Consider the following 25,400-nt stretch of genomic DNA (forward strand, 5'->3'; position numbering starts at 1 on the left):
GCAGGAACGGGGTTATGGAGAAGGTGCAGGCAGGGCTCCGTAGGTCACAGCTGAAGATGCAGATATGTAGGGCATGGGTCTTCAGGAGCCAGGGACCAAGGGGGAGGCACGACCAGAAGGAGGAAACGTGTAAGGCTGGGGAGAGGGGCGGGGGTTCAACGAAGGGCTCCCAAAAAGGTGAAGGGGGAAGAGCTGCCGACAGGGGGCTCCCCTAGTCCCGAAAGCCCTCTCCTTGTTTAGATAGCCAGAAGGGGCCCCCAGGGTGTGGAGAAAGGCAGTGGAGAGGTCAGGTGGCCAGTCCTGGCTGGGGCAGCCCCTCCAGCTCCTGGTTCTGCTTCAATTCCCTCATTCTGCGGAGAGACAGAGATGAGTCAGAGGAGGCTGATGGATCAGAAAAGGTGACAGGGCAGACAGATCCAGAGAGGTAAGGGGTTAGGACCTGTGTCGGCAGCGCCGCAGGAACCTCATTATTTTCCGGGCTGCCTGGTCCTGCTTCTTGGTGAGAAAGGTGCCCCTGGTGGGAAAGAGGGAGACCTTATAAAACTCAGACACCCCCAGTCCCCCACTTTAAGACCATTGTAGGGAAAGGCAGAAGGGCTGGAAGAAAACAGGGAGTGGGCATTAACAAAGAGGTAAGTAGAGGGCTGTAGAGGGGCGGGCATGGGCGGTCCCTACTTGTTTCGAGCGGGAAGGGGGCCTGAGGGCCGGTGAGGAGGCCCGGGCCTGCGGCGGTAGGAGCGGTAGTGCTGCTGGATAAGCACAGCTGCTCGGCGGCTCTGCTGAAACCTCTTCTGTTCATAGTAGCTTCGGAACTTGCTCTGAATCAGGATGGCCGCCTGAGTCATTTTCTTATAGAGTGCAAACTGCAGGGAAGGAGAGGGGGGACAGGAGCTGAAAATGGAGAGACAGAAACCCAAATCTCTGAAGGTCACCCTTCAATTAGGTTGATGCCGATCCCCTTCTCTGACCCACACACGGACAGCTGAATCAGACTACTCACACCCAGATCTCATGCCTAATACCTTAAGCGCAATCCAGGTCAGCTTGTGGAAAGAGAGGGGGAGTTAGGGCTCTATAGCACAGACAGGTTGGATGGACATATGGGCATGCGTTGGTATACTTAAGACAAAATGCTCTAACCTGCTTGTACTTCCGATAACAACGTTGAATCACCGCTGCAGCCACCTCCTGCTGTTCCTTCAACCTCCGACCCTAAAGGAAGAGAAGGAGTTGCCTCATCTGAGCTTCTCACAGCCCACTAAGTAGACTCTGGACTTCTTCCTTCCTCCCAGAGCCTCCTCCTTAAAACTTTTTAAAAACACTTATTTCTTTTGTGTGAGTATAGGACATGAGAACACAACTTGAAGCAGTCAGTTCTTCTCTTCCAATTCCAGGGATCGCAGTTAGGTTGTCAGGCTTGGTGGCAAGTACTGTGACCCCTCCCCCCAATTCTTTCTCATTCCTATTTAAGGCCTCTGGATGAATGCTTGTTCTACAAAAGCAATGGGAGCCCACAGTCTTCCTTGGTCAAGGATAATTTATCCCAAGAACTTAGGCTCTGACCTTGTACTTTCGGAAAGCTGTCTGGATGACTCGTGCTGCCTCATACAGTTCCCTCTGCTCATGATCTGAGAGTGTCAGGAGGGCAAAGTCACTCTCCATCTTGCCACTGGTCGATGCAGAGAGGAACTCTGCCCAGGAAGGTGCTGGAGGGATAGCCAGGCGACCTCGTTCAAAGGGCAGCTCACTGTGGGGGATAAGGAAAATGATATTGCAAGCATCTTAAATCCCTCTTACCCTAGCTAGAGGTGGCTGTTAAGGATGATCTTCAGCAACAGAGTCTGCAAAGGGTGGCTCTAGAGTTCACCAGCCTGCTCAGACCTCTTCTCAAACACTCCAGGATTTAGCTAGAACTATGCCTTAGCTATGAGGAAGCCCACTTCCTCCCTCCCTTCCCTGAAAAAGAATTGGGAGGCTTTATTTTGAGCTGGTCACCTAGGAAGGGCTGAGCTGGGGAAATGGTCCACATTCTCCAGGTAACTGGCTAGCCAGGACATGGTCTCACTGAGCCCCACAGTGCCTGTGTGCTCCCTTGGTGAGGCTCCAGCTTCCGGGAACTCTGAGAAGTCCTCTCGTTTAATCCGCTCTGGTGTGGCTTCGATGATCTGCTTGGCCAGGGAGATCATGTCCACCTGGATGAAGGGAGATGTGTGAACTCTGGAGCCCTGACTATCCATGTTCCAGCATAGCCTAAGCTGTAGCTTTAGCCCTACTCCCTATTTCCTTTCTAGATACCAGCAGCCAAGGCCTCAGGGGCTGCTTTCCCATCACCAGTTCTGAAGTTCCTCATTCATCTTACTGATTGCCTCTGAGGGACACAGCCCTCTGTGCTCTTACGTCCTAGCAAACACAAGATACAAAGGGTGAAGATCTCAGCGCCTTTCTAGATTGTCTACTCTCCCACTTGGACCCATTCCATACAACACGACCAATATAGATCTCCACAGGCCTAGCCCAAGCTCACCACTCCACTTGCTGCAGGTCTCTAAGAACTAACTAGCCTAGGGCTTACTGTCCACTAACACTCTGGGGAATAGCCAGCTGTAAGGCCTATAGTATTTCCCGCTGCCATACTCCACGATGCTGCCCTTGTGGAGTTTTGTTTTGAGACAGCATCTCATTATGTAGCCCTGGCTGTCCTGGAACTCACTATGTAGACCAGGCTGGCCTGGAGCTCAGAGATCCTCCTGCCCCTCCTGATAATGGAGTTCATGTTTTTATGTACTCATACAGCTTTCTAATTAGACTTAGCCTTTCCAAAGCAGTATGTCCACAGGTGTTAGCAGTTGGCTGTAAATAAGGATTTGTTCCCGTTAGCTCATTATGTAAAACCTTCCTTAACTTTACCATGGGCAAGCTTTCTTCCTCCTCCAGTCATTGTCAAGTGTCTTCTTCTTGCCAATCTCTACTCAGACACACTTCCTAGCTGCCCTCATACCTTGTTTCTTAAGAACATTTTCTTCAGCTGAGTGTAGTGGAGCACATCTTTAATCCCAGCACTCAAGAGGCAGAGGCAGGTGGATCTCTGAGTTCAAAGCTAGGCTGGTCTACATAGTGAGTTCTAGGACAGCCAGAGCTACATGGTGAGACCCTCTCTTGAAAAAAAAAAACAAAACAAAAAGAACCTTGCCCTTCATGGGTACACAGGTCATTACAACAGTACAGTTCTAAGTGAAGATATTCCCAGAATTCTTAACCTCTCCTACCTCATGAGTGCCAAATCTCAAAGTCTGCAAGGAACTAAGCAAAGAGGTCCTGGGCCTGTACCCAGAAAGCAAATGGTCATTCTAAAACTGCAGCCAAGTTGATTGTGCTTCATGAAAATGTGTGTCACCCATCCTCTGTACCCAGCTCCATTCCTAGTCTTTTGAATCCAGTCCCATCAACAGAAGCAATACCGGGATCACATCCACGGCTGGTGAGCTGTCAGCACACTCTGGAGCAGCCCCATCGTCCTGGGCTAGTGGGAGGCCAGAAGGGGAGGGAGCAGACTCTTTGGAGTTAGTGGCTTCATAGTCCATGAGGAGTAAGGGTGTCTCGGGGGCACCAGAAGAAAGTTGGCCTGGGATCATCTCCATAGAAATTTCAGAGGCCAGCAGGGGAGCAGGGGGAGGACTGCCATCTGGGGCGCTTGAGTAGGCTGATGTCACAGAGAAAGTGCCCTCTGACAGCTCCGAGGGTGAGGAGACGCTGCTGAGGCCTGAGAGAAGGGAACAAGGAGAGCAAGGGCTGCTGGCTCCTCAAGTCTCTCACCCCAACGCATCAGTTTCCCTGCCTGTTCCTTTTTTCTTTCTTTCTTTCTTTCTTTCTTTTTTTTTTTTTTTAAAGATTTATGTGTATGAGTTTTTCCCCAAATATCTGTAAGTAGAACTGGAGTTACAGACACTGAGCTGCCACATGGTGCTGGGAACAGAACCCAGGTCCTCTGAAGAGCAGCCAGTCTCTCCAGTGCTTCCTTACCTGTTCTTGGTCCTGTTATATCCTATATCCCCCACCCCCATCTCTGTCTCACCCTTTAGTTTTGCTCTAGACCTTTTTTTTTTTTTTTACTATATCCTCTAAAAGGACCCAAAGCCAGCTCTCACCAGTGTCTGGGCTAGAGGACTGTGGGGATAGAGCAAGTGGGTGCTCAACTGAAAGCTCCTGTCTCTGCAGCTCCTCAAGGCAGCGGGCAAGGCGCACATGACCCCGAGAATGAGCCACAGACAGGGGTAGCCGGCCCAGAGAGTCAGGAATGCTCAGTGCTTGTCGGTTCCAGCAGTAAAGGAGCACAGCGGCTTCTAAGTGTCCCAGAGCGCAAGCCCACATCTAAGGAACAGAAGGTGATTGATGTGAGCCTTGTCCTCTTCCAGGCATCTAGTCCCCGGGCCCTGACCCACCCCGGTATTTTCCTGCATTCCTTCTTAGCATCCATTCCAGTTGCTCATTGCCCCCAGGGAACTTGGGAACAGCATCCTTACCAGAGGGGTGCAAGAGAAATGGTCCACGTTGAGCGGGTCAACCTCTTGCTCTAAGTCCAAACTTCCTGTTTCCACACTCCTAGAGGTTTGGGGCAACAACAAAGCCCACTCAGGTTAAACACACAGAATGGAGGGACAAAGTAGGAGCATCAGAACTAGAAGGACTCATTTTACGTCGGTCAAGAAGTCAATGTCTTAATGTCTTCAGTCAGGATATTACGAATCCTCCAAATACCAAACTTCCACAAGCGCATGCCTTCCCACAGTGACCTCTGATCCTTCCACACAGGGAACCAAGTTCTTATCCTCCAGTGCTTCAGTCTCAATAGTTTCCCAGTGTCACATCCCCCCACCCCCACCCCAGCAATGCCACAACCTTGGCTACCATGCTCACCGCCACTGGCTCAGAGTCTCAATGAGCCGAGCATAGCCCTGTGCAGCAGCCAGATGCAGAAGGCTCATGCCCCGGAAGGGGCTTCCATGGATCAGACGTTCAGGACCCCTCCAAGTGGACCGTGGGATCATGCTCTCTACCAAGACCACCACCCGTGCCTCGAAGCCAGGGCCCTGGCCTTCATCCTGCAGTATACACACCCATACACAGAGATTTGGGTATGTGGTCCTGAAGGTTATCTTCCCAGCTTCAGCTTTTAGTACAGACACATGCACACACACACACATACAGTTCCCACCACTGATAACTCACTGGTTCTAGGTTGAGTCCCTCTGGGCCTCACTATCTGACCCTTCTGCCCTCTTCCGGGAGCCAACCTTACACAGTGCTTCTATACTAGCTTTGGCTGGTGTCATGTCCATGTATGTTTCTCTGCCCCAGGAGCCAGAGTCTTCTCTGTGCCCTTCCCTAGCCCGTTCCTTCTGAGACTCTGGACCCATAGAGATCTTAGGCCCAACATCCCTGATACCTCCCTCACCCTCACTTTTACTTCTATCCTTCATCAGATCAGAAATAGTCCAAAGCCTGTCATGCCCCAAGGATGCCCAGAATAGCCACTCTTGACACAGAGTGTGTGTTGGGGGTGCAGCAAGGGGAGAGAGGAAGAGGGAAGAGCACTGGCTGACGAGGCTGAGGTAAGTGTGTGAGGAGAGTCATGCTAGCACTGCAGACCATGGTCTTTGTTTAGAAGTACCTGAATTGGAGGAGCCTCTGGACCCTGACCAGGTGCCTGCCCAGCTGCTGCGATCTCTGCCATCCGCTTCTCCATCTGCTCTAGCCGCTCCAGGATGGACATCCGGAACTGGCTGTCTGTAGGGTGGGCATGGGAGCTAAGTAGACAGGATCTGTGTGATGCTAGAAACACTACTAGCAGTTGTACTCAAGATCTGGGGTTGAAGGATGGGATGACAGAGCTTGTTCTTCCTCTATACAATACCCCCTCCCCCACTCATCTAAATAGAACGCACCAGGAAGACTCAGGTCTTCAACTAGTGCTCTTAGTCTCATCGACTAGAGCAGGAATTAAGAGTCAAGGCTGTTTCCTTTAATATAGACAGTAGGAATTCCCCAGGGCCCATCTGGTCCTCAGCTAACCAAGCCACATATTGGCATGTCCTCTTCCAGCCTTTTCCTAAACAACATGCTCCCCAAGTTCTTGCTCCAGACTCTATCATTGTCCCCCATGCTGGGCTGAAGTTTTCCAAGGTCTCCCTCCTAGGTTAACCAGTACCCCAAAGACTATAATTGAAAAGCACTGTCTACTCCAGCAGGCCCCCTGCAGCTGTCCACAGAGGATGGGTGGAGAGGGAGAGGGACAGAGATGGACTGCTATGGTCATCTTCTTCCTCCCCAACTCCATACACAAATCTGTACACACATATGCGCACACATGAACATGAGCTCTATCCGTCCCCTTCTGAGATCAAGTAAGGACAAGGAGAGGAGGTGGGAGGGGAGTGGAGACGGGATGTTCCACAGCGCCATGACAGAAGGGACTGATGAGCAGACATTCAGGACAGACGGGAACAGAAAGAAGTGAGGAAAGAGAGCGGAGCCAGAAGTCCCAGCCCAGGGACCAGAAAAGAAGACAAGCATGATCAGATGGAGTTCAAGGGAACTGGGAAGAAGAGAGGAGGCCCGGCAGAGAGATGGTGCAATATTAGAAAAAAGTGATGAGCAGCCAGAGCAGAAAGACTGCCACGGTCCAAGAAGGGCAGATTAAAACCACACAGACAACCCAGCACTGCTAAGACTATGTGACAACTGTAACTCTCGCCCGAGCATGCACACACTCGTGCACGCACACCTGCACACATGTGTGCAAGTGCACACACAGACATGCATGTAAGTACAGATGATAGCATATCTGAGAAGAACCGTGAAATAACAGATTTACCAAGAGGAAGAAAAGCAAACTCTGAGGAAGCAGCAGGCTCAGATAGAATTCTCAGAGCTCCAGGAAAGGAAACAAGTAAAAGCAGAAACAGGACCAACTAGACCCACATCTAAGCATATGGATTTGTATATGCCCCTGTGGGTAAGAGAGAATGTTTAATAACAGCTACGCCAATGCTATTACACATCTCCATGTTTTTGGTTTTTTTTCTGTAATTTCTAACAGTCCTATAATGAAAGCATCTTTATCATCCAAAAGAAAAACATAAAAATAAGAAACCTAGAGTTTCTTAGCTCTTTTAATTTTTACTTTATATGTACGGGAGTTCTGCCCACATGTATGTCTGCACCACTTGCATACAAACATGTCATGCCTAAGACCTTGGGTCAAAGGGCACAGTACTTACCATCCAGTGACAACCAGTCGAGCTGGGTACTAGGCAGAGACAGGAACCGACGGGCTCGATACTCAAAGAGCACGGAAGCAGAGAGGGGGCCTTCCCGCCCTGCCACCTGCAAAGACACCAGCCCTACTTCATGGGCTGGGGAGAAGAGGTCAGGAAGAAGGGCTCTTTCCTTGGTTCTTTTCCTGGCTGGTTAGCTATATCAGAGCCAATAATGACTATTCCATACTTCTCCTGTTCCCTTGCTGCAGGCCGAGAGATCCCTAGCTTCAGTGTGTAGCATTTGCACTAACAGGGAGGGGAGACTCTTTATTCAACAGTTTAATACCTTATGTGGACCAGAGAATTATTGCATGTAGACCCTCAAGTTAAGGGTGTTGCTCAGCAAATGTGATGGTTACTCCTTTAATCCTTTAGTCCAGAATTCAGAGGTCATGACCCTTACTGAAATGCAGGAAAAGGAATCTGGCTGTTTACCAGCAGTGTCCAAAGGAGCTGTATCCAGAGTCTCAATGTCTACCACCTGAGGATAAAGCTGCCACATTTCAACCTCCAGACAAGAGCCTGAGACTTTCCCTGATGCCTTCTCCAATCTTATTCTTGTTTCCTTTCTTACTCCCTCCCCTTTGACTGGGGCTGTGGAGACTAAGAGAGAATACAATGCAGCCCCCCTCCACCCCCAAGGAAGGCAACTGTTGAGTGTTAGATTGCAGGGAAGGGCAGTGGCAGGATAGAGGCATGTCAGTCTAGACCATTGCTGTCCGGAACTTTCTACAGTGATGGGAATGCTCTATATCTAAAATACTCAGCCTGGGAGCACTGGGGTGTGTGGTGATTGAGCACTTGAAATATGGTGTGCCCGAGAAAACAGATTTTAATTAAATAGGCACATGTGGTCGATGAGACTCCCAGGATTGGTGTAGAAGACCCTGGCTCCATCTAAGCTACAGAGACAGTGTAGACAGTGTAGACAGTAGAGATCCCTTTGGCTAAATGCTTAACCTTTGAAGAAGGAAACACAAGGAAGGTATAGAACTTTAGAGATCACTGGTTAGCTAACAAGTAGGCTTAGATCAGATGCTAGATTTGCTGACACTGAGGACAAGCTCTCCTATCTGCCAGGGGAACTGTACACTGTGCTTCAAGGCTGGGAGGGGTCTTTGTCCTCAGAATGACCTATTTGTTCCCAGTGCATCCTGGGAAGCTGGAGATCTTCCCCATCTTAGCTGTCTGTAATGCAGTCCCTTCCCCTCTCATTCCCAGTCTCCATACCAGGGCAGTAACAGCGTAAGACACCAGGCTGGACCAGGGAGGCCGGGACGGCGATGTGGTCGAAGACACAGGAGTAATGCTCTGCGGCCTCCGTCCAAGGGCCTGTGATAAGCACCTTGACCCCACCCTGCAGATACAAATCACAGTCACATACCTAGAGTTGGGCCAAGTGGTTATTTGTCTAATCAGAACAAACTTTCCTTTTTGTTTTTTGTGGTTTTTTTTTTTTTTATTTAAATAGAATCTCAAGTAGCTTAGGGTGGTCTCAAACTTAATATGTAGCTAAGGATGGCCTAGAATTCCTGATCATCTTGGCTTCTGTCTCTTGAGTACTGGGATTAGCATGTCCCACCTTGCCCATGTCTAAAAAAAAACAAAACCAAAACTTTTCTCAGTGCTGAGGATCCAGGCCAAGCTCAAGGCCTTGTCTATGCTAGGCAAACGTTAAACCACTGAACTTCACCTTCAGCCTTTTACTAGAATGTTCTAAGTCTACCAAGAAGCAGAACTTGGGGGCTCCCCACAAGAGTCAGTTCTGCTGCTGAGCTGCTTCCCTCCATTGCAGTTCCCCATTCCCTCTCCAAGCAAAGTAGAACTTTTCCACTGCTGCCTGCTCAGTCCCTCATCTGCCCAGTCTGCAGGCATCTCAGTGTGAGTGTGTGTGTGTATGTGTGTGTTTTTGTGTGAGTGTGTGTATGTGTGTGTTTGTGTGAGTGTGTGTATGTGTGTGTAAGTGTGTGTATGTGTTTGTGTAAGTGTGTGTATGTGTGTGTGTGTCCAGGATTAAAGGCCCCTGTATCCTCCCCTTAAAACAGTCACCAAGAATGACGTCCCTGAAGGGGCTCTGGGAACATGGGAAGGGGAAGTCATGGGAAAAGGTATGTGGAAAAACTGTAGCTTACATAAAAGTAAAGGTTGGGAGAGCCAGGAGGAAGGAAGGACTTGGCAGAATCGCCTAATGGCAGAGTATAAGCCTAATAAACTGGATTAGATTCCTAACATTAAAGGCAAATAAACGAAAGCTGTGAGACAAAGCAGGTCACAGGGTTAATAAAACTCATTTTGAAAAATCCAAGAACTAATGGGAGAAGAAACACCTGACTCACCTCTGGATAGGACCACTCTGGGGAAAAGTCTGTGATGGTGTTGAGAGCAGGAGAGAGCTGGGGGGTTGGGGCAGGGACGCCTGGAGCTTCATCACTGATGAGTTCTCCCATAAGGTCTGGGAATGATGAAAGACTGAAGGGCTCTAGCTCACTGGTGCTGCCAGCAGAGCCTCCGAACAAGGCTTCTCCTCTTGTTGCCCTGCCTGACGGCTGCAAGGCAGCAGGGGACGATGGGGATGAAGGAGGGGGTGAAGGTACAGGTGGCACCGCTCCCGGACCCTTGAGTTCCTCCCCACTATCATCATCTTGGATAAAGAATTTGTTTCCTCTTCTCCCACTTGCTCCCAGCTGTGGAGGGAGACCTCGCGCAGCTGCCTGGGGCTCCAGGGCAGCAGCAGGTTCCAGGGCAGGACAGGGAGTATGAGTGCCCTCTGCCTCAGGGAAGTCTGGGTTTACCCCTTGGCCCCCTCCATATGTCTGGCCTCTTTGGGGGCTGTTGAGGAAACGATCAGGGTCAAAAGCAGGGCTGGGAGGAGCTGGGGGTGCAGAAGGCTCAGAACCTACAACCACAGCCAAGCTCACAGGTCTAGGCTCAGCCTGTGGAGCCAAGTGCCTGGTGGGTGTCAGGCCCCCAGCACGCTGCTCTAGTCCTGTTAGGAGAAGGATGGCAGTGCCTCCTCTTGATGAACCCCCTCGAGAGGTAGGAGGGCTAGGTCTGATTTCTAGGGGTTCTGCAAATCCTGAGGAGGAGGAGGAAGAAGAGGAGGAAGATGGGGAGGTGTGTGCCTTGGGGAGCTCTGGAGGAAGTGGAGCTATCAGTGGCGGAGGTTCAGGGGGCTTGGAGTGGGATATAGAAGCCAGGGTTAAAGCTCGAGGCTCTACTTTGGGAGAGATGATGCGGTGCTTCGTGCTACTGCATTTGTGCGTCAGGCTCCCGGAACCTGGAGTGGAGAGAGTAGAAAGAAGAGAAGGAAGAAGATTCATTCTTTTTCCAGCAGTCCCTTCCTGGAAACACCCTCTGACCCCCAACCCCTTCCACTTCTCACCTCCATCCCATTCCACTCCCACCCCCTACCACTACGCACGTGTGCGCGCACACACACACACACACACACACACACACACACACACACACACACACACACACACACACACACAGAGTAAACCTACAGTGTAATACTGATTATGACCACTAGGAGGCATCAAAGTGGGTCTCCCCCTCCCCTCTCTTCAGTTTCTCCTCAAAAAGAACAGGACTAGAGAACAGAGTAGGGAGGTCCTGGCTTGAGGCAGTAGCTGATAGCAGTAGCTAAAGGCAGAGCAAGGGGACAGAAGCCAAATAGGGTCAAACCTAAGGTTGGTGTAATTGGCGGTCTGGGGTACTGGGGGGGGGGGGGAGGAATTACTGAAAGCAGTCGGCAGAGAGCTGTGGACTGCCAGGATGGTAGCATACACACTTCTGGGGCCAGCGCTCCCAGATAAAGATTTCTCTGCTCATCTGGGCCATCTTTTTGGACATGCAAAGACTTGCAAATTAGTATGCAAATTTCATCAGGGCGGTTACTAAGCAATGTGGTTAAATGGGAAGAGTTCCAGATTTGGGGTCACTTACCAAGGCCCCCACTGCAGAGACAAGCATGGGTTCGGGGTGCTGGCTTGGTTGGGTGGGTGTCCAAGATCTGTTGCACCAACTGTTCCACAGAGAATTCCTCTGACCCATTCCCACAGCTCCACTTGATGCCATGAACTACAGGAGATTTGGGGAAAATATGGTGAGACTTCCAAAGTACCTCCTTGATGGTTCCTGCAAACTGAAACTGCTCAGACATAGCCCACAGCTGTCTCTCACTCCCCTCTCCATATCCCACAGCTTAGGCTGCACAGGCTCAGTATCCAGAATCCAAACAGGAAAGTGCCCTCCTGGCTTAGAGAGAAATAGTTACCCAGGGGTTTCGGTACAGAACCCCAGCACTTTTGGAAATTCCACTCTCTCTCTTAGAGTTCATCCCTGCTTGCTCCTTACACATGGGCTTCAGCTGTCCCAATAGCTCCTCACGTGACCACTTCAGCCATTCTCGTCGGTCGCTACTAATGGAACAAAAGATGGGGCTACAGCCCTTTCCACAATCCTCCAGGGCTGGGACGTTCAGGTAGTGTACAAGGACGATGTCAGGGTTCTGGGAGCACAAAGGCACACAGAGAGCCATGGGGTCTTAGGCCTCAAGAGCTTAGCCTCCTAGTCCTCACTTTCTTATGAGCATCACCCCAACTCTAGTCACCCCCAATTTCTATCATGTTCTATCCCTAATTTCCTTTCTGCTTTTCCCACTCAAAATCTATTTCACTTCATCTTCTGAGAACCCATTTTCCTCAGAGAGTCAGAAGTCTGGCTGAGTTCTCAGTTCTTACCTGGAGCAGCCAATAGCAGCGCCGGTGGAATGTGGGGACGATGGAAGAGTGAACGTAGCAGCCATAGAGACACTGCCAGGAGACAGGCTGGGGTGGGGGGAGGGCTAGTCTGCTCCCCAACTCTTCCTCTGTTCAGTTCCTTTGCAGGAATCCCAATCTTTCCACCAGTTCCTCTTCAGTCCTCCCTCCCCCCACCTTCTTCCCATCCCTTCCAAATTCCAGCAGGCTTTAAGTTATGGTTGAGGGACACAGAGAAGGGAACAGAGGAGTTGGGAGGGAGTGGGGTCTTACAAAAAAGACCCACTTTGAGATGTGGGGAAGAAATCTAAGGGTAGAGAGGAGGTGCAGAAGGACATGGGCTTGGGAAGAGAAGCCTGTGTTTAGAATATCACCACTTGGATCCCTGAGGGAAACGCAAGGGAATGAGGGGACCATCCACATGTCAGAAAGCTGGGCCATGAAGGGTACATGGGCAGCTGAGAGTGAGCTCAGCCATCAGTCAGCTGATCCAGACTGCTGAGAGAAGGCTGGCAGAGGGGAGGGCAGACAGCAGCCGCACACCCTGACAGGCTGGAGTGTGGGCAAGGGCTCTTACCTCCATGCCCTGGACCTTGAGTTTCATGTGATCCTCTCGGGTAGTCTTCCCATCCTTCCGCTTCTTCCAAAGGTAGCCGTCCTTCCGGTATTTCACCTTCTTACGATTGTAGAGGATAATGGAGCCATTTTGAGGCCTGGAAATCGGGGTGAGGGGGCTTGAGTTTTGTAAACACAGCCCAGGATCTGTTACTCCTCACACTGGAGAGCTTTCTCACCTTGTCTTTGGGGCACAAGACAGCCACTCATCGTGTTTCTCAAAGGTGATCAGGTAGGATGCAATCTCCTGTAGGAGAAGAAGCACTTGGGTAGGTGTCCCCACTTGGTCACTGTCTCAGGACCTCTGCAGAGGTATGTCACCTACTGTAAGGCTCTTCCAGGTATCTGAACCCAGCAAGGCCTCACAGAGCTCAGAGCTCTCTTAGGAGCAGCAGGTTCTACCTCAGATGAAACCTGACTTTGGGTTGGGGATGTAGCTGAGTAACAGAAAAAGACAATGCTTGTTTTAGCATGTGCAAGGCCCCAGGCTCAAGTACCAGGAGGAGAAAAACACCAACCTAACCTCTTATCTCTCTCCCTGCTGGAGCCTATACCATGGGGCCAGTTTCAACTTTATCCTTTCTTCACATTAGGTACTTTCTATGTGAGAACCATCAATCCTTTGACACTGATAAGGCTCAGACAAAGTATCAAACAATTATTCCTAATGGTTACTCAAATTCAAACCACTGGTCCTGCCAGATGGCTTCAATGGCGGCTTCCTGAGCAGATCTCCATCAATCACACCCTTCACGTTAATGCCCTGCACACCTACAGGACCATGGGAGTGCCTCTCTAAGTCTGGAAATTCCAAGTATCTTTGATGCTTCCCAGATGCTCTGTGAAGCCCTGTTGCCTCTCTGAACTTCATGAAGGCTCTTTAGCACTTAAAATAACCATATGCAAACACACCCATTTTTATTGACAATACAGTCTCACTACATAACCTTGGCCTGCCCTGTACTCAATATGTAGACCAGGATGGTCACATTTACCTCTACCTCCTGAGTGCTAAGATTTTGGGTGTGAACCACTGCCCCCCAGCTTTACAGATAATTCTAGTACTCAATCAATAATCACCAATCACCAACTACATGCAAGGGTACATACATGTACACAGAATACAGAAGGTATGACAAGAATTCTGTATCCTCCAAAAGGTGGTAAAAAGCACAGACTCTTAGACATGCATGTGGGATATATACCTGTAATCCCAGCACTCAAAAAACTAAGGCAGGAGGATCAGGAACTCTAGGCCAAGTGAGACCATGTCTCAAAAAGGCCAATTTAGGGCTGAGGAAATGACTCAATCAGAAAAGTGTGGACGTAAATTCAGATCCCCAAAACCCACATAAAAAGCCAGGAATGAATAATACCTGATGCCTGTAATCCTAGTGCTGGGGAAAGAGAGATAAGATGATTCTAGAGCTGGCTGGTTAGTCCAGCAAATCAGTGAGCTTCAAGTTCATTTAAAGTCCCTGTCTCAAAAACTAAGAATGACTGAAAAAGACATTTGACGTAGACTTCCGGCCTTCACAAACATGCACCTGAGCAGGGACATGGAAGCAGGAAGCAAGTTCAAAGCCAGGGCAGGGGAGTAGCTCAGTCAGCAGAGGGCTTGCCTAGCATGTACAAGGACTCAGGTTCATTACCCAGAACTTCATTAATTAAGTTTTGTGGCACACATTTGGAATCCCAGCACTGAGGTGGTAGAGGCAGGAGGATTGGATATTTAAGGTCATCCTTGGCTACATAGCAAGTGCGAGGCTAGCCTGGACTACATGATACCCTGTCCAAAACCAAGCACTTAACACATAGAAACAAAACCAGTCACTTTCTCTTCATTAACATCTAGAGTTTTATGAGATGACATAGGTCAGATACAGAGCATGGTGCTCAATATGAAGAAATACTAAGCTGTTGTTTTGTGTGGATGGATTATACTGAAGAGAACGGACTTCCATAAGGTCTTTGCAAGTCTACTAAGGGCCTAGAAAAGTGCTCAGCAATGACTGTCCATAGACACAGCAACTCCACCTCCTCCAGCCCACCAGGGTTTGCTAGGTCCCAATAGAAAGCCTAGAAAACCTCATTTGTATTCCATCGAAGCCGCTCTGGAGGCAGCAGTGGGCATCGAGGAAGACACTCCAGCAGTTTCTTGGGGAGGAAGATCTTCAGGTGGTGGCTGTTCTCTACAGAGAAGCAGAGGAAGAGCTTGTTGGAACCAGATATAATCCAGAGCACTGGGGAAACGTGCAACCAGGACGGGAGAGTCGGGGAGCGAAGAATCGAGGGCCCAAACTGAGAACTTACCAGCAACCTCAGTGGTGTCCTTGGTATTCATGGTGAAGGTTCCAGGGGGCAAGGTCACCCCCGGCCTGAGGGGCCGGGGGGAGGGGGAGTCTGTGCTGGAAAAGGAGAGAAGGTCATGGAAGAAGACCCCACATTAATCCAAGATGAAGAGCTTGAGGTAAGGTAAGGGGTTTAGAACTCAGTGCAGATATCTGGGGAAAGATGAAGGAAATGTGGAACTAGAATCTGACAGCAGAACCAGAGAACAGAGATGAAAGAACACAGTGCCAGGAACCAACATGAGTGGGGAGACAAGACAGAACAGAGTGATCAGGAAGGAAGGGGTGAGTGGGGGATGCTGACAGTGCTGGAGCATTCCCCAGGGCAGGAAGCTGGATCCTGCATGTCTAACCCAGATTTTCACAGGCCCTGACCGACCTGAAAGAGAGTAGGTGAGGTCAGTTAGTAGGTTTTTCCGCAGAAAAATCAGACAGAAAAAAGAACTCTGTGCGTCTGGGAAGGAAAGAGGAAGGCTAGAGCTAATGGTAGGCCAGTTGTAAGAGCTAGGGCTCTGGTCCTAGGATGACGGCACGACAGGAAAATCTGGATGCTGGAGGAAAGCAGGTCTAAGTCTGGTAACAAGCTGGGCCTTTGAAGACACACCCCGATTTCCTTCTCTATTTGACTTTTTCTAAGAGGAAGGGTAGATCTGATAACTGACCTCATGTACTCGCTCTCTCAGCTTGGTCAGGGGTTGGGAGAATTTGGAATAGACATGTTGGAGCAAGCTTCCGGGTGGGACATGCCGCTTCCTCTTGGCAGTTAGAATTTCACTTCACCCCAACACTATTTCCCCAACCTCTGCTTCTTCTCTGGCTCCCAGCCTACCATATCCCCTTTACTGCTCTGGCTCCAGCCTGAGCCTCCGCCCTCTTGAACAGATGGGAGCTGGAGGAGGCTCTCTGCGAGGCTCTGCCAGGTGTCCAGGGATGGAGAGGGGGTGGAAGCCCATTCAGGATAGGAGGTGTGCAGAGAGGCTAGGGTTGGGATAAGGAGTTCACCCTAGGGTGCAGGTGCGCAGCTCTGGCTAGGCAATTTGCCAGGGTGCAGAGCTGGAACCGGATGAGACTATGGGCCGGCCCAAGAGTGGTGGTCTATGACAGGACTGTCGCCGGTGGTGGGGTGCGCTCCCCAAAGGGGGCGGGGGTCCTGAGAAAATCCCGGAGGTGGAAGGGGGTTCCGCCCGCCAAACCCGGATGTTCTGGACAAACAGCTGAGCAGAGTTCATGAACACCTGGCAGGCAAGGGGCAGTGCGGGAGCCCGGTGAGAGGGTCTGGGGACTGTCCCCGCACTCTCTGATCTGTGATGGGGCCCTGCGTCTAGCGGCGCCCCCTGGCGCGGGGAAAGAAGACGGAAGCGGTGAGGTGGGGGCGAACGGGGAGGAAGGACGGTGGTCCTCAGCGCCACGCTCCACACCCGGGCCGCGTGGAGCTGCGCCCCCTGGCGCGGGGGCGGAGAGGCGGGCTAGAGGCCCTAGCTCTTACCTCCCGGGGTCCCGCGGGTGACGGCGGCAGCGGCCATTCTACCCCAAACCGACCCCCCCTAGCGCCGGCTGACAGCAGCGTTCGACGTCAGTGCGCACGGGGCGGGGCATCCCAATTAAGGGAAAGGGGGTCGGGAAGGGGACCTGGGGTCAGTACACTTGGGGCTCTGGGCCAGTCTACGAGAGAGACGCGTTGCTGGACCGTCCCTAAAGAGGCAATAGCGCTGAGGAACTGGGATCCGGAGGCGGAAGCTCGGCCGATTGACGTGACTGTAGGCGCTGGAGGCTGGGGCGTGGGCAAAGGTCCAAGGCCAGAGCTCGAGAATGCAGAACTCTTCTGGCCTCGGGCGAGACTCCGCAAATTTGGGGACCTATCTTGACTTCATTGTAACTGGGTCCTCAAGAAAATCAAAGGAGTCCTCCTTTCCATTCCCCTTCCATTACTACCTTGCGCAGAAACAAGACTACTTGGGGGCTCTTTAATAACAGAAGAGAGAAAATACAAGACCAGGGTCTGGCCTAGAGAAAAACCCAGCTGTGTGAGTGGACAGGACAATTGGATAGGAACTCAAATGGGCCCTGAATGCCTACTATGGGATGGAGACCACAGGGTTAGGAGAGAAAACAACCGTCTTGAAGCCAGCAATGGGGAGTCTTGATGTTTGAATTGTTCTTGGTCCTGTAGCTTGGGCCTGGATGATTTTCCACTACTCCTCAGACCCCAACTCCATCCTCTGGGGACTGCAAATGGGGTCCTTTCTGGCTGTAACAGTGCTGTAGGCCAGAGAGCTTAGCCTCCCAGAGGCATAAGTCCCCTGCTGGCCCATTGGAGTCCAGGGAGACCAAAGCAGCTGTAGGTGAGAGAAATTGAGAGCAATCGGGTAAAAAAAAGACAAGAATGGAAAAATAGGTCTCTCTCCAGAATTCTTAATTGCTAAATTCAGGCACACACCCTCAAAAACTCAGGTTCTCGACCACTCTTTGTTCTTAAACCCAGCTATCCGGCTTTGCTCTTGGCTTCTGCCGCGCCCCGTTTGATTATAAACTGACTTTCTCCCTAACCTTACCAGGTTCTTCTCAGTCATACCTGATCCCTGGGAGTGGCAAAATAATTCTCTTCCTGGGAATAGGTTGCCCTCTCTTCTTCCATGTCAAAGTATTTTGTAGTGCTGAGTTCACAGCCCTCTTCAAGCATTGGGAGTTCAGGTGTGGCATCTGAGCTGTCCCGCTGGGCCTTCTTCAGTCTGTGGAGACATTAGATTGAGGAGAGAAATGTCTGGAGGTCAGGCTTCCATTCCTCTCCATTCCTCACATGTTGCTGAGAACTCACAGGTGCTACCATTTGACCTTCAATTCACCACCACCATCCCCCCCACCGAGCGCTTTTTTTTGTGTGTATGTGTGTGTTGTTGTTGTTCTTCACAGACAAGAATTTTCAGTCCAGGGGCCAAACAACAACCCCCAATTAACCCTGGTTCAATGATGTGCTTCTTGTCCTCAAGGGCCATTTCACTCCTTTCAGCTTATACGGCTTCCTTCTCTCAATTGCTTCTTTCCATATGGAAATTATGTTTGAGGGTCAGCAAGATGACTTAGCAGATAAAAATATTGGTCACCAAACCTGATGACCTAAGTCAGGACCCAGATGATGGAAGGAGAGGGCTAATTCCCATAAATTGTCCTCTGACCTCCACACATATGTTGTGACATGCACTACACATGTATACACATAATTAAATACAAAAAAATTAAAGAGATTATACTTGAGTTACACCAAGGACACAGTTCCTTTCTAAGTGCCAATGAATTCTCTTAAAGCTCTTAACTTTCTTTAGTTCCAACTATCCTGCCTCTGATCCCTGTTTGGCTCCCTGAGGCCCAATGCCATGCCTCCTTACTCATTGATGACTCCCTGGCGCCTTCTCAGGTCCTCCAGATGATAAGTAACTGCTCTAACACGGGCTGGAATGCTTCCAGGTCCCCTTTGCGTTCTTTCTAATTGCAGCTTCTTTCTCTTTCTTCTCCAAAGCTTCTCAGGAGGAGGGAGTCCCTCAAGAGGATGCAGGGCAGGCTGGGAGCAACCAGTAACCCTCTGTGTCAAGAAGGAAGAATAGTTGTTAAATTGGTAGACAGATGTTAGTTTCAGGGGAAATTAGGCTGAACTAGAAAATCTGGGGTCTTTGGAAGCTTAGGTATGATCTAGGGGCTTGATTTACAATAAAAATAGGGCCTATTTAGTACACTGGTTGGGGAATATGACGGATAAATGGTACTAAGGATAGGAAGGCAGTGGGTGCAGTTTTAACAGACAGCTGAGAAGCAGTTTGTCCTACCAGAATTGGTGAAATGTTCTGTTCTACCATCCAGTTGGAGCTGAGAAGAACAAAAACAGGAGCTGGAGTCAGAAAGGATACCCTGATAAATATCATTTCTCTTATAAACTCTCCTAACGTCCCGTTGGAGCTACAGTTTCCACCAAGTGGTGTGAAGTGACTTCCAAACTAAGGATTTATGATCATTAAAAACAGTATAGCCTCACCTTTCCACCTCCAGTTCCTGGTTTCTCTCTACTCACCTAGACCTTTGGCTGAGATTCTCCCAGAAGGTATCTCCATAAGGCTGAGGCACTGGTCTGCTATTCTGAGAAGGCAGGCTGCAGGGCAAAGATCGGCTGACCACTCTGGAACACCTGAGAATGAACAAGGTAGACTCTTGCCTGCATCTGCCCTTAAAGCAGTAGGACTCAACCTGTGGGTCTCGACCCTTTTGGGGTTGTCAAACGGCTCTTTCACAGGGGTCTCCTAAGACCATTGGCAAACACAGATAAATACCATTATAACTCATACCAGTAGCAAATTTACAGTAATTAAGTAGTAATGAAAATAATTTTGTGGTTGGGAGTCACCACAACATAACGAGATGTATATTAAAGGGTTGCAGCATTAGGAAGGTTGCAAACCACTGCCTTAGAGACTCTACTCTGGGCTGGAGAGATGGCTCAGCGGTTAAGAGCACTGGCTGCTCTTCCAAAGGTCCTGAGTTCAAATCTCACCAACCACATGGTGACTCATGACCATCTGTAATAAGACCTGCTGCCTTCTTCTGGTGTGTCTGAAGACAGCTACAGTGTACTTGTATATAATAAACAAATCTTTAAAAAAGAAAGAGAGAGAATTTGCTCACTCACAGGATTCAGGGGTGGTTCTTTCAATGGGATCATAAAGCTATCCAGGAGCTTGCAAGCCATATCTTTTCATTCATCCTCCTTCTCCCTTCCTTCCCTCCCTCCCTTACACCCCCCCTCCACTTCTCTTTTGAGACAGGGTCTCACTATAAAGCTCTGGCAGGCCTGGAACTTGCTATCTAGATTAGAGTTCTGCCCTAAACTTAGAGATCTGCCTGTCTCTTCCTCCTGAGTGCTGGGAGTAAAAGCATGAATCGTAATGCTATCTCTCTCCCCTCTTTAAGACAGGATGGCCTTAAAGTTGCTCTGTCACAGAGATGACCTTGCACTTAAGATCCTCCTGCCTCACAGGGGTGGAGAGATGGTTCAGAGGTTAAGAGCTCTTGCTGCTTTTGCAGAGGATCTGAGTTCAAATTCCAGAACCTAGGCTTGGTGGCTCACAACTGCCCACCCAGATCTGTAACTCCAGATCTATGGGAGCCAACCTTTCTTCTGGCTTCTGCAGGTACCCACATACCTGTGCACATATACATCCTGAATGCTAGAATCACAGGTATATGCCACTACACCTAGTTTTTAATGCAGTGTTGGGAATCAAACCCAGTTTCCTGAATGCTAAGAAAGCACTGTACTACCTAAGCTGTATCTAGCTGAGCTACAGCCACAGAGAGCCTTTTGCCCACCTTAACTAAAGAGGTTAATGAATCCGATTTGATTGGAGATGGCTATGGTGGAACCCTTAGAACTCACGGAATCTCAGCTGCTTCTAGTTCTCTCTCCCCCTCCCCCCATCCCCTTCCCCCTCTCTGCTCTCTTTCTCTTTACCCTTCCCTGTTTTTTGAGAGATATTATCTGGCTGTTCTGGAACTCGCTACATAGACCAGGCTGACCTCAAACTCACTGTGATCTTCCTACTTCTGCTTCCTGAGTGCTGGGATTGAAAGACAAGTAACACCATGCCCAGTCCGAACCTCAGCTCCTATATTTCAGAGTCAAAGAACATAATATTTAACAAGCAGAGTAGTTAAGAGGAAGGCTTTGGTTGCTTAGGTGCTTTGATGGACAAGGCTCCCTTAAGTCAATGCTAGGGATCCAAGAAAGAGAAACTATGTTTAACCCTGTGTGTTCTGTATCTCAGAATACAGAATGTCCTTGTACGTAGAAAGGGCATATAGAGCTGTCTGAGAACAGTGGTCATTACCTTCTTGTCCCCAGATTGAATACCTATTCTTCTAGATTTTTATTGTTGTTTTTGAGACATGATCTCACTGTGTAACTCTGGCTGTCCTGGACCTTGTTATATAGGTCAGACTGGGTCTGAACTCAGAAAAAAATCTGTCTGCCTCTGTCCTGAGTGCTGGGATTAAAGGTGTGAGCCATCATGCGCGGCACAACCTCCTCATCGTTAAGAAGTGAAACATTAGGGGGTGTTTTATATTTTCACCTCTATTTGTCTTTAGGTGATCTCATTCCGTTTCATGACTTTAAATATCTGCAGTGTGCCAATATTCCCAAATCTGTTCAATCTCTGGCTCCTCCTTAGGCTCCATTCAACATCTTCTCATCCTTCAACTTAATAAAAGACACACCTTATATGTCTCGTAGCTGTGATCAAAATTCTGCTATGTTATATTTTCCCTGACTTCCTGTATCTAGTCCACTGGCCAATCCATGGAGCTGTAAAACTGAAGAGTGCCCAAATCTGACCAGTGTTTCCATTTTTCTTCTGATCATATGCAGATCACCTATCATCTATAGCAATATTCCCCCTTCTCTCTTTCTCTCTCTTTCTCTCTCTCTCTCTGACACACACACACACTTGTACTATTTTTTTTGAAATTTTAATTTTTTTTATTCCATATTGTGTTTTACCTGTATATGTGTCTATATATCACATGCATAGAGTGTCCAACAGAACCCAGAAGAGTGTATCAGATCCTCTGGAACTGAAGTTATAGATGTTTTGTGTGTGCTGGGAACTGAACCTGGGTCTCTGGAAAAGCAACTAGTGTTCTTAATCACTGAGAACTTTCACACACCCCCCATATGTTTACTTTCAATGATGTATTTTTATTTTATGTGTATAGACATGCTGTCTGCATGTGTGTCTGAGCACCACCTTTGTGCAATGCCCACAGACACTGGAAGAGAGCACTGGATCCTCTGGACCTGGAGTGACAGATGGTTTTTAGCTGCCATGTGGGTACTGGGAACTGAACCCAGGTCCTCTGCAAGAACAAGTGCTCTTAACTGCCCAGTCTTTTCTCCAGTCCCCACTTCTATTGTTATTTCCTGCCCAGAAGCTACTACACAGAGGAGGAGAAAGTAATCTGTTCTTTTGCCTCCTGAGTCCACTGACACTTTTAAAGTGGTATCATATAGGCTCTGTGGTTAAGAGCTTTTACTGTTCTTTTAGAGAACTAAGCTTCAATTCCCAGAACCCACATCAGGCAGCTCTCAACTGCCTGTTGACTTCAGCTTTAGGAGATGCAGCATCCTCTAGTGCATGTGTGTAAGCTCAGCACTTGGGAGAGGACAGGATCAGAAGTTTAAAGTCATCCTTGTTTACATATTAAGTTTGAGGCTAGCCCAAACTGTAAGACCCCACTTCAGAAACAAAGGGGCTGGAGTTAGTACTTGTTCAATCATGAGGACTGGAATTCAGATCCCAGCACCCATTTAACAAGCTCAACGTCCCTTACAAATCTGTAGCCCTACCTTGGAAGGGGCTAGATAAGTATTGCTGGGACTTGCTGGCTTCTACTCTGAGAAAATGTGAAATCCCGTCTGGGTCGACTAGAGAGATAGCTCAGTGATTAAAAGCACTGTTGCTCTTGCAGAGAACCCAGACTAAGTTTCCATAACCCACATGGTACACACACATACTGTCAAATACCCTCACACATAAAATAAGATAAATAAAATCTTCTAAAAAGTTTCCCCAGTGGTGGCACACGCCTTTATTTCCAGCGGTCAGAAGGTAGACGCAGGCAGAGCTCTGTGAGTTGAAGGCAAGCCTGATTACGTAGTGAGTTCCAGAGCTATATAGTGAAACCCCTTGAAAAAAGCAAAGCAAAACAAAACAGAAAAATAACCAGCAAGCAAACCAAACCAATCAAACAACAAGAATTATTTTAGAAGGGAACAGGCAGAGTGTGCTAGAGAATACATCTCACCTTCTGGCACCTATGTGTACAATACTGGGGTATACGCCTGTACATATATGTGTGCATAAACTTACAGACACATGTAAATATAATAAGAAATCTTTAAAAATTGAAAATTAGGAGGATGGATAGGTGAATAAAAAATCCCTATAGTGAGAATTATTGAATCTTCCTGAAAAGAACACATCAATTCATAACTCTACTTCTTATGTATATTTATTTGAAAATTTTCACAATAATGAGGTTGAAGGAAACAGGTGTGCTTGTTTATTGCCTAGCTTAAACTTTCTATCCACTCCCACCATCTTCAGAATAAAAGTATAAAAGTTTGTCCACGGCCTGTAAGTTTTCTATGAACTGGCTTTTGTTTAACTCTCTTAACTTTATTCACATTTCCTTCAGTTAACACATTTTAATTACATTGGCCTAACCTGTTACTCGAACATACCAAGTTTATTTCATTTTGAATTCACTTCTACACATTCATTTTCTACCATGACCCCTAGCCTTTTATCTCACTTCCATGACTTTATACTAAGTATCTTTTTGTGCCATTCTCCTAACTAGCTGTAATGATGTTTATAATTCTGTTCTACCACCAGTGCTGTGAGAGGAGGGTCACTATCTTACTAACTGTTGAGTCCCCAATGCCTAATATAGTTCCTAGACCTAGTGTTTGACGGTCACCTGATAGAGAGCTGGCTTGTGGTTAAGAGTACCCATGCTGCTCGTGAGTTCGTTTCTCAGCTGACTCACACACACTTTCACTCCAGCTCTCCTCACAATCCTTCTGGCCTCCATGGGCAACTTAAAACAAAATAATAATAGGAAGCCATTCGTTGAATAAATGAACATCAATCCCCTAAACCCAAGCACTGAAGACTCCTGCTCTTTCGTACTCCTTTCTGAGAAGAATTCAAGCATCTTCCCTCCATCCCATCCTTGTCCTTCCCACCCAGTAGGGAGGACTCACTTGGCAAAAGGAAGGATGCTGTCTCCATCTTGCTGACCCTGCATGACTGGACTTGGCTAGGTAGCAAGACCGGATCTCCTTGGTGCTAGGAGGATAATGGATAATGAATCATTCACTCATATAATGGCTATGGGGATCAGACCATCAGCAAGTCTAGAGACTGGAAGGGGACTGGACATCCTGAAAAATGGGAGAGCTTAATAACTCCAAGGGAGTCAGTAGTACTATGCTGTTAACAGAGCATGTACAGATGTTTGGAGATGAAAACAACAGGAAATGTGGATGCTGTCAAGAAGAAAATTTTCTGGAGCTCAAGGCATAGAATAAGTGAAGATCACAGACGCAAATTAAGTTCAGTGAAATACGAGGTGCTAAAACAAAAAGCTGACAGGTGGAGACTGGATGTGCAGAGGCCTTTGGCACAGAACTGGTGACTGGGGACAGAGAAGTGGAGGACTTCAGGGTTGGTAGCATATTGGGAATTAAGGGTTAGTGGAACTGTGGGGAAAATCATGACAAAGGAGAAGACAGCTGAGACTATCTACAATTTCAGCAGTGGTTCTCAACCTATGGGTTGCAAATCCTCATGGAGGTTGAGTGACCCTTTCAGAGGGGTCACGTAAGACTATGGGGAAACACAGATATTCAGTCAGGAAGCTGAGGGGAATGAATGCATGTATTCAGCTTTTTTTCTCCTCTTTATTCATGCATCAACTCTGGAACCCTAGCCCAGGCGATGGTGCCACCACAATTAAGGTGGGTCTTCCTATCTCAAGTAAGTGAATCCAGATCATTTATAACATTAGCAGCATTACAGTTGTGCAGTAGCAACAAAAATAAGTTTGGTTGGGGTCGCAGCTTAGGAAGGTTGAGGACCCCTGCTCTACAGTAAAGTGAAAAAAGAAGTCGCACAGAACCTTTCTTCAGAAGGCTGTACCCATATTTGGGTGTATACAGTCCTTTCCCTAAGCTCTTCTCTTCTTCCTTTCAAGATTTACTTACTTACTTTTATTTATGTGTGTGCTGTGAGCATGTGTGCCTTTATGTGTACCATGTTCGTGCAGGAGCTGGAGAAGGTCAGGAAAGGTCTTCTGCAAAAGCAACAAGTACTCTTTTTAATCTCTGAGCCAACTCTTCAGCCCCTTCTCTTTCTCTTTTAATGCCTTTGGTTAAATCTATTTTAAAACATTTTCTTAATAACCTCTAACTGTGGAACTGTAGAGATGGCTCAGCTCTTAAGAGAACTTGGTCTTGTAGAAGATCTGAGTTTGGTTCCCAGCACCCTTAAGGAAGTTCCCAATCATCTGTAACTTCATCTGACACATTCTTCTGACCTCTTCCACCACCGGGAACACATATGGTTTGCATATGTGCACACAAGAAAAACACACATAAAAATGATATAAAACAATCTAAAATAAAATTTAAAAGCCTTCCAACTTTTTTCCACCCAATCAAAACAAGAAAATAAAAGCTGAGTTGCACAGAACCAAGATTAGACACAAAGATGACCTCACAGCTAGCCAAGATGTGGAAGAAGCTAGCT

General features: G+C 48.3%; 2 protein-coding genes across 4 annotated transcripts; both read right to left on the bottom strand.

Annotated features, from left to right (window-relative positions):
• Positions 1-214: 214 nt before the first annotated feature.
• On the bottom strand, positions 215-16,618 carry CAMTA2 (calmodulin binding transcription activator 2). Of its 3 annotated transcripts, none has more exons than XM_080923558.1 (22): positions 16,532-16,618; positions 15,008-15,102; positions 14,783-14,886; positions 12,874-12,941; positions 12,657-12,792; positions 12,062-12,133; positions 11,676-11,829; positions 11,265-11,399; positions 9,653-10,593; positions 8,547-8,673; positions 7,278-7,412; positions 5,669-5,784; positions 4,915-5,099; positions 4,521-4,599; positions 4,146-4,368; positions 3,459-3,760; positions 1,996-2,192; positions 1,564-1,747; positions 1,141-1,212; positions 676-863; positions 440-514; positions 215-350 (listed from the first exon to the last, which is right to left on the bottom strand). In XM_080923558.1, exons 2-22 carry the CDS (start codon positions 15,036-15,038, stop codon positions 287-289), a joined length of 3,588 nt encoding a protein of 1,195 aa, XP_080779684.1. In that variant the 5' UTR covers positions 15,039-15,102; positions 16,532-16,618; the 3' UTR covers positions 215-286. The 3 variants fall into 3 exon arrangements, with proteins under 3 accessions (XP_080779684.1, XP_080779683.1, XP_080779685.1); XM_080923557.1 differs by having other exon boundaries at positions 12,062-12,148; positions 15,008-15,097; positions 16,532-16,563; XM_080923559.1 differs by lacking the exon at positions 12,062-12,133.
• A 535-nt stretch (positions 16,619-17,153) lies between these two features.
• On the bottom strand, positions 17,154-23,936 carry INCA1 (inhibitor of CDK, cyclin A1 interacting protein 1). Its single transcript, XM_080922381.1, has 6 exons — positions 23,855-23,936; positions 19,106-19,219; positions 18,864-18,903; positions 18,429-18,622; positions 17,618-17,774; positions 17,154-17,381 (listed from the first exon to the last, which is right to left on the bottom strand). The coding sequence occupies exons 1-6, from the start codon at positions 23,896-23,898 to the stop codon at positions 17,238-17,240; spliced, it is 693 nt and encodes a 230-aa protein (XP_080778507.1). The 5' UTR covers positions 23,899-23,936; the 3' UTR covers positions 17,154-17,237.
• Between the last annotated feature and the right edge of the window lie 1,464 nt (positions 23,937-25,400).

Source organism: Micromys minutus (assembly GCF_963924665.1).
Source record: "Micromys minutus genome assembly, chromosome: 10".
Taxonomy (NCBI): domain Eukaryota; kingdom Metazoa; phylum Chordata; class Mammalia; order Rodentia; family Muridae; genus Micromys; species Micromys minutus.